Source organism: Oncorhynchus nerka, linkage group LG24 (assembly GCF_034236695.1).
Source record: "Oncorhynchus nerka isolate Pitt River linkage group LG24, Oner_Uvic_2.0, whole genome shotgun sequence".
In the NCBI taxonomy this organism is placed as follows: Eukaryota; Metazoa; Chordata; class Actinopteri; order Salmoniformes; family Salmonidae; genus Oncorhynchus; species Oncorhynchus nerka.
Genome location: NC_088419.1, coordinates 83,042,350 through 83,056,191, shown reverse-complemented (window position 1 = coordinate 83,056,191; position 13,842 = coordinate 83,042,350). Strand labels below are relative to the sequence as shown.

The following is a 13,842-nucleotide window of genomic DNA, read 5'->3' as shown; positions in this document are numbered from 1 at the left end:
TCTCAAGTATAGTTAAACAGTCCACACACACACGCACACACACACACACACACACACACACACACATATGCTTATTTCCCAAGCCCCTGCTCCTCATGTATTTCATTATAAAGTCCAGGAAGACATCCTTCGCCCATAAACAACGGCCGACATTAACTCTTTAACTCTGTATACAGTTGAACTAGGAATAGATTGTCCACCATTTATGTGTTATCCAGACAGAAAAGAGAAATAGGTGAGATAACAGTTCCATTTAGAGCAATAAAGAAATGGAATCATTTATCTGAGTAAACCAAAAACATTTCAATATAGAAATTAAAATAACACTTTAAAACCATTTAAATACAATACATAGGAATGTTGTGCTGGATGTTTTATCTGGTCAATATGTCAGTGTATTATGTCTGTTTGTAACAGTGTGTTATATGTGAAAATGTGATCGTATGTCAGTGTATTATGTCTGTTTGTAACAGTGTGTTATATGTGAAAATGTGATCGTATTATAAATTGTATTTAATATTTATGGACTCTTGGAAGATTAGTCCAAATGAGGACTAAAAGATATCCTAATAAAATCAAATAAAATCACTACTCTGGGAAGGACATTATGCTCTCTCAGTTGGCACAATGGAAACTTAGATAGATGTTAGAACAGGACTGAAATCTACTCTCTGTTCCACTATGAAGAGAAGTACAGTGAGAGAGAGAGAGAGAGAGGAGAGAGTGTTTCTGCCACATCCCTGTTATAGTGTAATGTGTGGTGCCCTCTAGTGGTCATAATTATAACTGTAATGTATACTCTCTCTCTCTCTCTCTCTCTCTCTCTCTGTCTGTCTCTCTCACTCGCTCTCTCTCTCTCACTCTCTTTCTCTCTCCCTCTACACCTATGTTGTCAGTGATGATTTTGATGAGGAGGGGTTCTGCCAACCGTACAGGGGAGTGGCCTGTTCTCGCTTCATAGGAAACCGCAGCATCTTCGTTGACTCTCTGCAGATGCAGGGTGAGATCGAGACCCAGATCACAGGTATGCTGCCTGCCTGCCTGCCTGCCTGCCTGCCTGCCTGCCTGCCTGCGTGCGTGCGTGCGTGTGCGTGTGTGTGTGTGTGTGTGCGTGCGTGTGTGTGTGTGTGTGTGTTTTGTGCTTCCCTTCAATCCCTGAGTTCTGATTTTAATCAGACATGGGTACAGGGATAAGGGTCATGCTCCAGATTTGGTAGTCTGTGTAAATCTAACCAGACACTTTCAATCCAGACTTGTGTGTGTGCGTGTGTGTGCGCTAGGTCCCATCGACCCTGGTTGAGTCTGTAGCTTGTCATTACTGTGGGTGAGGATGATGAGAGGATATCTGGTAGAGGGATGAGAGGATATCTGGTAGAGGGATGAGAGGATATCTGGTAGAGGGGTGAGATGATATCTGGTAGAGGGGTGAGAGGATATCTGGTAGAGTGATGAGAGGATATCTGGTAGAGGGATGAGAGGATATCTGGTAGAGGGATGAGAGGATATCTAGTAGAGGGATGAGAGGATATCTAGTAGAGGGATGAGAGGATATCTGGTAGAGGGATGAGAGGATATCTGGTAGAGTGATGAGAGGATATCTGGAAGAGGGGTGAGAGGATATCTGGTAGAGGGGTGAGATGATATCTGGTAGAGGGGTGAGAGGATATCTGGTAGAGGGGTGAGAGGATATCTGGTAGAGGGGTGAGATGATATCTGGTAGAGGGGTGAGAGGATATCTGGTAGAGGGGTGAGAGGATATCTGGTAGAGGGGTGAGAGGATATCTGGTAGAGAGATGAGAGGATATCTACACAGTATGGAACACACATGACTTACACAGTATGGAACACACAGTATGGAACACACATGATCTACACAGTATGGAACACACATGATCTACACAGTATGGAACACACATGACCTACACAGTATGGAACACACATGATCTACACATTATGGAACACACATGATCTACACAGTATGGAACACGCATGACCTACACAGTATGGAACACACAGTTTGGAACACACATGATCTACACAGTATGGAACACACATGATCTACACAGTATGGAACACACATGATCTACACAGTATGGAACACACATGACCTACACAGTATGGAACACACATGATCTACACAGTATGGAACACACATGATCTACACAGTATGGAACACGCATGATCTACACAGTATGGAACACGCATGACCTACACAGTATGGAACACACAGTATGGAACACACATGATCTACACAGTATGGAACACGCATGATCTACACAGTATGGAACACGCATGACCTACACAGTATGGAAAACACATGATCTACACAGTATGGAACACACATGATCTACACAGTATGGAACACGCATGACCTACACAGTATGGAACACACAGTATGGAACACACATGATCTACACAGTATGGAACACACATGATCTACACAGTATGGAATGTAATGTAAATGTATGGAACACACAGTATGGAACACACAGTATGGAACACACATGATCTACACAGTATGGAACACACATGATCTACACAGTATGGAACACACATGATCTACACAGTATGGAACACGCATGACCTACACAGTATGGAACACACAGTATGGAACACACATGATCTACACAGTATGGAACACACATGATCTACACAGTATGGAACACACATGATCTACACATTATGGAACACACATGATCTGATACACATATATTCACATTCCCACTTTCCCCACCCAGCCGCCTTCACCATGATCGGAACGTCCAACCACCTGTCGGACCGCTGCTCCCTGTTCGCCATCCCGTCTCTGTGCCACTTTGCCTTCCCTACATGTGACCGCAGCTCTGGGACAGACAAGCCCAGGGACCTGTGTAAGGTATGATGACATGCTTCACAACTACGACTATAACTACACCTACTAGTCTTGTAGCATTGACTGTGGCTGAAATGGGACCCTATTCCTTATTGTTCCTGGTCAAAGTAGTGCACTATTTAGCGAATAGGGAGCCATTTTTAACTGTTACACTGGTGACAGTTAAAGCTAGATCTGTTCAGGCTTGCTCGTCAATCGATTTGGTGTGAAAGGGCCCTAGCTAATTTAATAGTAGTAGTCGCCTTCTGGGGTAGGCTAACAAGTTTTTTAGTTTTAGTTAAGTTTATTCATTCGACCATTTTTAAAAACAGCACACATAAAACTTGAAAAAGACACATGCACATGAGTAAAATCATGGAGGAGAACACACAATACAGTCTGGGACTTATTTCCATTGTTAAATCATGGAGGATAACAGACAATACAGTCTGGGACTTATTTCCATTGTTAAATCATGGAGGATAACACACAATACAGTCTGAGACTTACTTCCATTGTTAAATCATGGAGGATAACACACAATACAGTCTGGGACTTATTTCCATTGTTAAATCATGGAGGATAACACACAATACAGTCTGGGACTTATTTCCATTGTTAAATCATGGAGAACAACACACAATACAGTCTGGGACTTATTTCCATTGTTAAATCATGGAGGAGAACACACAATACAGTCTGAGACTTATTTCCATTGTTAAATCATGGAGGATAACACACAATACAGTCTGGGACTTATTTCCATTGTTAAATCATGGAGAACAACACACAATACAGTCTGGGACTTATTTCCATTGTTAAATCATGGAGAACAACACACAATACAGTCTGGGACTTATTTCCATTGTTAAATCATGGAGGAGAACACACAATACAGTCTGGGACTTATTTCCATTGTTAAATCATGGAGAACAACACACAATACAGTCTGGGACTTATTTCCATTGTTAAATCATGGAGAACAACACACAATACAGTCTGGGACTTATTTCCATTGTTAAATCATGGAGGAGAACACACAATACAGTCTGAGACTTATTTCCATTGTTAAATCATGGAGGATAACACACAATACAGTCTGGGACTTATTTCCATTGTTAAATCATGGAGAACAACACACAACACAGTCTGGGACTTATTTTCATTGTTAAATCATGGAGGAGAACACACAATACAGTCTGGGACTTATTTCCATTGTTAAATCATGGAGGATAACACACAATACAGTCTGGGACTTATTTCCATTGTTAAATCATGGAGGATAACACACAATACAGTCTGGGACGTATTTCCATTGTTAAATCATGGAGGATAACACACAATACAGTCTGAGACTTATTTCCATTGTTAAATCATGGAGGAGAACACACAATACAGTCTGGGACTTATTTCCATTGTTAAATCATGGAGGAGAACACACAATACAGTCTGAGACTTATTTCCATTGTTAAATCATGGAGGAGAACACACAATACAGTCTGGGACTTATTTCAATTGTTAAATCATGGAGGATAACACACAATACAGTCTGGGACTTATTTCCATTGTTAAATCATGGAGGATAACACACAATACAGTCTGGGACTTATTTCCATTGTTAAATCATGGAGAACAACACACAATACAGTCTGGGACTTATTTCCATTGTTAAATCATGGAGGATAACACACAATACAGTCTGGGACTTATTTCCATTGTTAAATCATGGAGGATAACACACAATACAGTCTGAGACTTATTTCCATTGTTAAATCATGGAGGATAACACACAATACAGTCTGGGACTTATTTCCATTGTTAAATCATGGAGGAGAACACACAATACAGTCTGAGACTTATTTCCATTGTTAAATCATGGAGAACAACACACAATACAGTCTGGGACTTATTTCCATTGTTAAATCATGGAGAACAACACACAATACAGTCTGGGACTTATTTCCATTGTTAAATCATGGAGGATAACACACAATACAGTCTGGGACTTATTTCCATTGTTAAATCATGGAGAACAACACACAATACAGTCTGGGACTTATTTCCATTGTTAAATCATGGAGGAGAACACACAATACAGTCTGGGACTTATTTCCATTGTTAAATCATGGAGGATAACACACAATCAGTCTGGAACTTATTTCCATTGTTAAATCATGGAGGAGAACACACAATACAGTCTGGGACTTATTTCCATTGTTAAATAATGGAGGATAACACACAATACAGTCTGGGACTTATTTCCATTATTAAATCATGCAGGATAACACACAATACATTCTGAGACTTATTTCCATTATTAAATCATGCAGGATAACACACAATACAGTCTGAGACTTATTTCCATTGTTAAATCATGGAGGATAACATACAATACAGTCTGGGACTTATTTCCATTGTTAAATCATGGGACTTATTTCCATTGTTAAATCATGGAGGATAACACACAATACAGTCTGGGAACTTGGAGGATTACAGTCTGGGAACGATTTCCATTGTTAAATCATGGAGGATAACAGACAATACAGTCTGAGACTTATTTCCATTGTTAAATCATGGAGGATAACACACAATACAGTCTGGGAATGATTTCCATTGTTAAATCATGGAGGATAACACACAATACAGTCTGGGATGTATTTCCATTGGTAAATCATGGAGAACAACACACAATACAGTCTGGGACTTATTTCCATTGTTAAATCATGGAGGATAACACACAATACAGTCTGGGAATGATTTCCATTGTTAAATCATGGAGAATAACACACAATACAGTCTGGGACTTATTTCCATTGTTAAATCATGGAGAACAACACACAATACAGTCTGGGACTTATTTCCATTGTTAAATCATGGAGGACAACACACAATACAGTCTGGGACTTATTTCCATTGTTAAATCATGGAGAACAACACACGATACAGTCTGGGACTTATTTCCATTGTTAAATCATGGAGGATAACACACAATACAGTCTGGGACTTATTTCCATTGTTAAATCATGGAGAACAACACACAATACAGTCTGGGACTTATTTCCATTGTTAAATCATGGAGGATAACACACAATACAGTCTGGGACTTATTTCCATTGTTAAATCATGGAGAACAACACACAATACAGTCTGGGACTTATTTCCATTGTTAAATCATGGAGGATAACACACAATACAGTCTGGGACTTATTTCCATTGTTAAATCATGGAGAACAACACACAATACAGTCTGGGAATGATTTCCATTGTTAAATCATGGAGGATAACACACAATACAGTCTGGGAATGATTTCCATTGTTAAATCATGGAGGATAACACACAATACAGTCCGGGACTTATTTCCATTGTTAAATCATGGAGGATAACACACAATACAGTCTGAGACTTATTTCCATTGTTAAATCATGGAGGATAACACACAATACAGTCTGAGACTTATTTCCATTGTTAAATCATGGAGGATAACACACAATACAGTCTGAGACTTATTTCCATTGTTAAATCATGGAGGATTACACACAATACAGTCCGGGAATGATTTCCATTGTTAAATCGTGAAGGAAAACACACAATACAGTCAGGGAATGATTTCCATTGTTAAATCATGGAGGATAACACACAATACAGTCTGAGACTTATTTCCATTGTTAAATCATGAAGGAAAACACACAATACAGTCTGGGAATGATTTCCATTGTTAAATCATGAAGGAAAACACACAATACAGTCTGAGACTTATTTCCATTGTTAAATCATGGAGGATAACACACAATACAGTCTGAGACTTATTTCCATTGTTAAATCATGGAGGATTACACACAATACAGTCTGAGACTTATTTCCATTGTTAAATCATGAAGGAAAACACACAATACAGTCTGGGAATGATTTCCATTGTTAAATCATGAAGGAAAACACACAATACAGTCTGAGACTTATTTCCATTGTTAAATCATGGAGGATAACACACAATACAGTCTGAGACTTATTTCCATTGTTAAATCATGGAGGATTACACACAATACAGTCCGGGAATGATTTCCATTATTAAATCATGCAGGATAACACACAATACAGTCTGGGACTTATTTCCATTGTTAAACCATGGAGGATAACACACAATCCAGTCTGGGACTTATTTCCATTGTTAAATCATAGAGGAGAACACACAATACAGTCTGAGACTTATTTCCATTGTTAAATCGTGAAGGAAAACACACAATACAGTCAGGGAATGATTTCCATTGTTAAATCATGGAGGATAACACACAATACAGTCTGAGACTTATTTCCATTGTTAAATCATGAAGGAAAACACACAATACAGTCTGGGAATGATTTCCATTGTTAAATCATGGAGAACAACACACAATACAGTCTGGGACTTATTTCCATTGTTAAATCATGGAGGATAACACACAATACAGTCTGGGACTTATTTCCATTGTTAAATCATGGAGAACAACACACAATACAGTCTGGGACTTATTTCCATTGTTAAATCATGGAGGAGAACACACAATACAGTCTGGGACTTATTTCCATTGTTAAATCATGGAGGATAACACACAATACAGTCTGGAACTTATTTCCATTGTTAAATCATGGAGGAGAACACACAATACAGTCTGGGACTTATTTCCATTGTTAAATCATGGAGGATAACACACAATACAGTCTGGGACTTATTTCCATTATTAAATCATGCAGGATAACACACAATACAGTCTGAGACTTATTTCCATTGTTAAATCATGGAGGATAACAGACAATACAGTCTGGGACTTATTTCCATTGTTAAATCATGGAGGATAACACACAATACAGTCTGGGAACGATTTCCATTGTTAAATCATGGAGGATAACACACAATACAGTCTGGGACTTATTTCCATTGTTAAATCATGGAGGATAACACACAATACAGTCTGGGACTTATTTCCATTGTTAAATCATGGAGGATAACACACAATACAGTCTGGGAACGATTTCCATTGTTAAATCATGGAGGATAACAGACAATACAGTCTGAGACTTATTTCCATTGTTAAATCATGGAGGATAACACACAATACAGTCTGGGAACGATTTCCATTGTTAAATCATGGAGGATAACAGACAATACAGTCTGGGAATGATTTCCATTGTTAAATCATGGAGGATAACACACAATACAGTCTGGGATGTATTTCCATTGGTAAATCATGGAGAACAACACACAATACAGTCTGGGACTTATTTCCATTGTTAAATCATGGAGGATAACACACAATACAGTCTGGGAATGATTTCCATTGTTAAATCATGGAGGATAACACACAATACAGTCTGGGACTTATTTCCATTGTTAAATCATGGAGAACAACACACAATACAGTCTGGGACTTATTTCCATTGTTAAATCATGGAGAACAACACACAATACAGTCTGGGACTTATTTCCATTGTTAAATCATGGAGAACAACACACGATACAGTCTGGGACTTATTTCCATTGTTAAATCATGGAGGATAACACACAATACAGTCTGGGACTTATTTCCATTGTTAAATCATGGAGAACAACACACAATACAGTCTGGGACTTATTTCCATTGTTAAATCATGGAGGATAACACACAATATAGTCTGGGAATGATTTCCATTGTTAAATCATGGAGGATAACACACAATACAGTCTGAGACTTATTTCCATTGTTAAATCATGGAGGATAACACACAATACAGTCCGGGAATGATTTCCATTATTAAATCATGCAGGATAACACACAATACAGTCTGGGACTTATTTCCATTGTTAAACCATGGAGGATAACACACAATCCAGTCTGGGACTTATTTCCATTGTTAAATCATAGAGGAGAACACACAATACAGTCTGGGAATGATTTCCATTGTTAAATCATGAAGGATAACACACAATACAGTCTGAGACTTATTTCCATTGTTAAATCATGGAGAACAACACACGATACAGTCTGGGACTTATTTCCATTGTTAAATCATGGAGGATAACACACAATACAGTCTGGGACTTATTTCCATTGTTAAATCATGGAGAACAACACACAATACAGTCTGGGACTTATTTCCATTGTTAAATCATGGAGGATAACACACAATATAGTCTGGGAATGATTTCCATTGTTAAATCATGGAGGATAACACACAATACAGTCTGAGACTTATTTCCATTGTTAAATCATGGAGGATAACACACAATACAGTCTGGGACTTATTTCCATTGTTAAATCATGGAGAACAACACACAATACAGTCTGGGACTTATTTCCATTGTTAAATCATGGAGGATAACACACAATCCAGTCTGGGACTTATTTCCATTGTTAAATCATAGAGGAGAACACACAATACAGTCTGGGAATGATTTCCATTGTTAAATCATGAAGGATAACACACAATACAGTCTGGGACTTATTTCCATTGTTAAATCATAGAGGAGAACACACAATACAGTCTGGGAATGATTTCCATTGTTAAATCATGAAGGATAACACACAATACAGTCTGAGACTTATTTCCATTGTTAAATCATGGAGAACAACACACGATACAGTCTGGGACTTATTTCCATTGTTAAATCATGGAGGATAACACACAATACAGTCTGGGACTTATTTCCATTGTTAAATCATGGAGAACAACACACAATACAGTCTGGGACTTATTTCCATTGTTAAATCATGGAGGATAACACACAATATAGTCTGGGAATGATTTCCATTGTTAAATCATGGAGGATAACACACAATACAGTCTGAGACTTATTTCCATTGTTAAATCATGGAGGATAACACACAATACAGTCCGGGAATGATTTCCATTATTAAATCATGCAGGATAACACACAATACAGTCTGGGACTTATTTCCATTGTTAAACCATGGAGGATAACACACAATCCAGTCTGGGACTTATTTCCATTGTTAAATCATAGAGGATAACACACAATACAGTCTGGGAATGATTTCCATTGTTAAATCATGGAGGATAACAGACAATACAGTCTGGGACTTATTTCCATTGTTAAATCATGAAGGAAAACACACAATACAGTCTGGGAATGATTTCCATTGTTAAATAATGGAGGATAACACACAATACAGTCTGGGACTTATTTCCATTGTTAAATCATGGAGGATAACAGACAATACAGTCTGGGACTTATTTCCATTGTTAAATCATGAAGGAAAACACACAATACAGTCTGGGAATGATTTCCATTGTTAAATAATGGAGGATAACACACAATACAGTCTGGGACTTATTTCCATTGTTAAATCATGGAGGATAACAGACAATACAGTCTGGGACTTATTTCCATTGTTAAATCATGAAGGAAAACACACAATACAGTCTGGGAATGATTTCCATTGTTAAATCATGGAGGATAACAGACAATACAGTCTGGGACTTATTTCCATTGTTAAATCATGAAGGAAAACACACAATACAGTCTGGGAATGATTTCCATTGTTAAATCATGGAGGATAACACACAATACAGTCTGGGAATGATTTCCATTGCTGTCCTCTTATTAAAATGTTATGTTGCTTTTATTATTTGTTTGACCCTCAAGTCTATCCTCTCCTCCTGTCCTCTCTGTGTAAGGACGAGTGTGAGATCCTAGAGAATGACCTGTGTAAGACCGAGTACATCATCGCCCGTTCCAACCCCATCATCCTGAAGAGACTGAAACTACCTAACTGTGAGGACCTGGCGGGACACACCAGCCCAGAGGCTGCCAACTGCATGAGGATAGGGATCCCCATGGTCGAGCCCTTCAACAAGAGTAAGAATTATATTAGAGTTTTATTGATTTATTTTGGTAGATCAGCTTTAATATTGCAGATAGACTTTGGGTTGGGCGGCAGGTGGTTAGAGCGTTGGGCCAGTAACCGAAAGGTTGCTGGATCGAATCCCTGAGCTGACAAGGGAAAAATCTGTTGTTTTGCTCCCAGCCGCTGAAGACGTGGATATGGATTAAGAACCCCCCCCCCCGTACTTCTCTGATACAGAGGGGTTGGGTTAAATGTGGAAGACACATTTCAGTTGAATACATTCAGTTTCTATCAAATGAATAGTTTGCATTATTGGGATGGATATGGAATGATATACTATATACACAGACAGACTATTACACATCTTCATAGCACACACCATCAACTAGAGGAAGATACTTTTGACTTATTTTTACTGTCTACCTCAACGTTTTCTATTGGAGAGGTTCTGTCAGAACCCATAGGGTCCATTAACAAAAGCAGACCTGTATACTTTCATGTTAACATGGATCTGCATATCACAGTGAAGCCCATCAACAATAAAGTAAAAACACTCTCATTTATACATTCCAATTGTCTAACAATGTTCTCGTGTTCTTCTCCCTTTGACCAGACCACAGGTGTTTCAACAGCAGTGGTTCAGACTTCCGCGGGACGGTCAGTAAGACCAAGTCAGGTCGTCAGTGCCAGCCCTGGAACTCCCAGTACCCTCACAGTCACACCTACCTGGCAGTACAATACCCCGAGCTCAGCGGAGGACACTCCTACTGCCGTAACCCCGGCAACAAGCAGGAGGGACCATGGTGTTTCACGCTGGACGAGGGGGTCCGCTTGGAACTATGTGACATCCCTGTTTGTGGTGAGATATAGAGGGGGTTTAAGAGTTTATATAGCACTAATAGCACCCTATCTGTGGTGATATAGAGGGGGTTTAAGAGTTTATATAGCACTAATAGCACCCTATCTGTGGTGATATAGAGGGGGTTTAAGGGTTTATATAGCACTAATGACACCCTATCTGTGGTGAGATATAGAGGGGGTTTAAGAGTTTATATAGCACTAATGACACCCTATCTGTGGTGAGATATAGGGGGTTTAAGGGTTTATAAGCACTAATAACACCCTATCTGTGGTGAGATATAGAGGGGGTTTAAGGGTTTATATAGAACTAATAACACCCTATCTGTGGTGAGATATAGAGGGGGTTTAAGGTTTTATAAGCACTAATAACACCCTATCTGTGGTGAGATATAGAGGGGGTTTAAGGGTTTATATAGCACTAATCACACCCTATCTGTGGTGAGATATAGAGGGGGTTTAAGGGTTTATATATAACTAATAACAACACCCTGTCTGTAGTGAGATATAGAGGGGGTTTAAGGGTTTATATAGCACTAATGACACCCTATCTGTGATGAGATATAGAGGGGGTTTAATAGTTTATATAGAACTAATAACACCCTATCTGTGGTGAGATATAGAGGGGGTTTAAGAGTTTATATAGCACTAATAACACCCTATCTGTGGTGAGATATAGAGGGGGTTTAAGAGTTTATATAGCACTAATGACCCCACTTTCTATAGTGAGAGAGGGTGTTAGCAGTGTGCCAGGCTGGGTTATAAAGCTTCATAAACACTAAGTTATTATTGGGAGTCAGTGCTGCGACCTATCAAATAGACACAGTAGTTGTTATGCGTTATGCGTTATGTTATGGTCTGTTTAACAATAAGTGACAGTACTACCTGAGTTCATTATGTTGGTAATTGACAGTGTATTTACAGTGTTTGGATTGCCTGTGTCCCATCCAGATTATAAGGAGAAGCGTGGGGGCAGTAACATGGAGATTCTGTACATCCTGGTCCCGAGCATAGCCATCCCTCTGTCCATCGCCCTCCTTTTCTTCTTCATCTGTTTGTGTCGTAACAACCAGAAGGCTTCTCGCCCCCCAGCCCCCAGACAGCCCAAACCTGTCAGGGGACAGAACGTTGAGATGTCCATGCTCACCAACTACAAACCCAAGGTATAAGTCCCCCCTCTGTAGCTAAGTCCCCTCTCTTTCGCTCTCTCTCTTTTGTTCTATCTCTCTCTCTTTTGTTCTCTCTCTCTTTTGTTCTCTCTCTCTTTCTCTCTCTCTCCCACTCTCTCTCTCTGTTGCTCTCTGTCTCCCTCTCTCACTCTCTCTTTCTATCTGTCTGTCTGTCTGTCTGTCTGTCTGTCTGTCTGTCTGTCTGTCTGTCTCTCTCTCTCTCTCACACTTTCTCTCTCTTCCTTCTCTGTCTCATTGGAGCTCTTTGTAATGTGTGACAACAGTATGAGTATTTTGCCTATAAGTTCATTCATATTCTCCTGCAGATCGTATTACAGTCAACACTGCATTCTTATAATGTTATCTCTGATATATCTCTATCCACCCTGTTTAGAAGGTTATCCAGGCTGTGTTATGATGTGAGACAAAGGTCTACTCCCTGATGTTATAGCCAATCAAAGCTACAGCTGTAGGGGACTGGCTCTGTCAGACAGGCCCGTGTTGTGGTCCCCGTCAAAGTCCCTGCCATCTCTGATTTAGATTGACCTGTGGGAATCTAGAAGAGTGTATCCTTCTGTAAAAAAACTAAAACCACTAACAACACAGTGTCTACTGTCTGAGTCTTTATGTCATCCCTAAATACATCTGCCCCACCACTCCTGTCCTCCTCAATGTCACCACTATCCACCGGGCCTTGCTCCAGGTCACCTAGGGTTTGTTGTTCATGACAGCATTGGCCCCGCCCAGCACAGCCTGGCCCGGTGTGCTGCGAGGCGAGGATGAGCCTGGTCTGGCCCCGGGGAGGGAGGGAGAAACCCAAACCAAAAACATCTGTTGCCCTTTGATAACAGTCACATCCCCCACCACCATTCCATTGCTAACCACTCCCCCAAACAGTCCTCCCCTCCCACCCCCTAACCCCCCCCCCCCCCCCGTTAACTGGCCTCTGTCAGGAATTTCATTTTTCATCTGGGAGTTCCTGGAATCTTTCAAACCCCCTTGTTGGTTTGGTCGGTGTCAATCATTTTTGGTTTATTGTCCCAGCTCTATGAAGTCCTCTTTACTGTAGTGCATTTCACTAATGATTGAAAATGATCATTCCATTTAATGTCAAGTCAATTCAGCAAGTACACTGAAATTCCA

The 13,842-nt window shown here is 39.7% G+C and overlaps 1 protein-coding gene across 1 annotated transcript in view; it reads left to right on the top strand.

Annotated features, from left to right (window-relative positions):
* ror1 (receptor tyrosine kinase-like orphan receptor 1) overlaps nucleotides 1–13,842 on the top strand; it is a 297,767-nt gene that overhangs the window by 268,570 nt on the left and 15,355 nt on the right. The window contains exons 5-9 of the mRNA XM_065009217.1: nucleotides 897–1,024; nucleotides 2,739–2,875; nucleotides 10,503–10,683; nucleotides 11,286–11,531; nucleotides 12,482–12,693. Coding sequence (XP_064865289.1) covers nucleotides 897–1,024; nucleotides 2,739–2,875; nucleotides 10,503–10,683; nucleotides 11,286–11,531; nucleotides 12,482–12,693 — 904 coding nt within the window. The remainder of the gene's footprint in view (nucleotides 1–896; nucleotides 1,025–2,738; nucleotides 2,876–10,502; nucleotides 10,684–11,285; nucleotides 11,532–12,481; nucleotides 12,694–13,842) is intronic.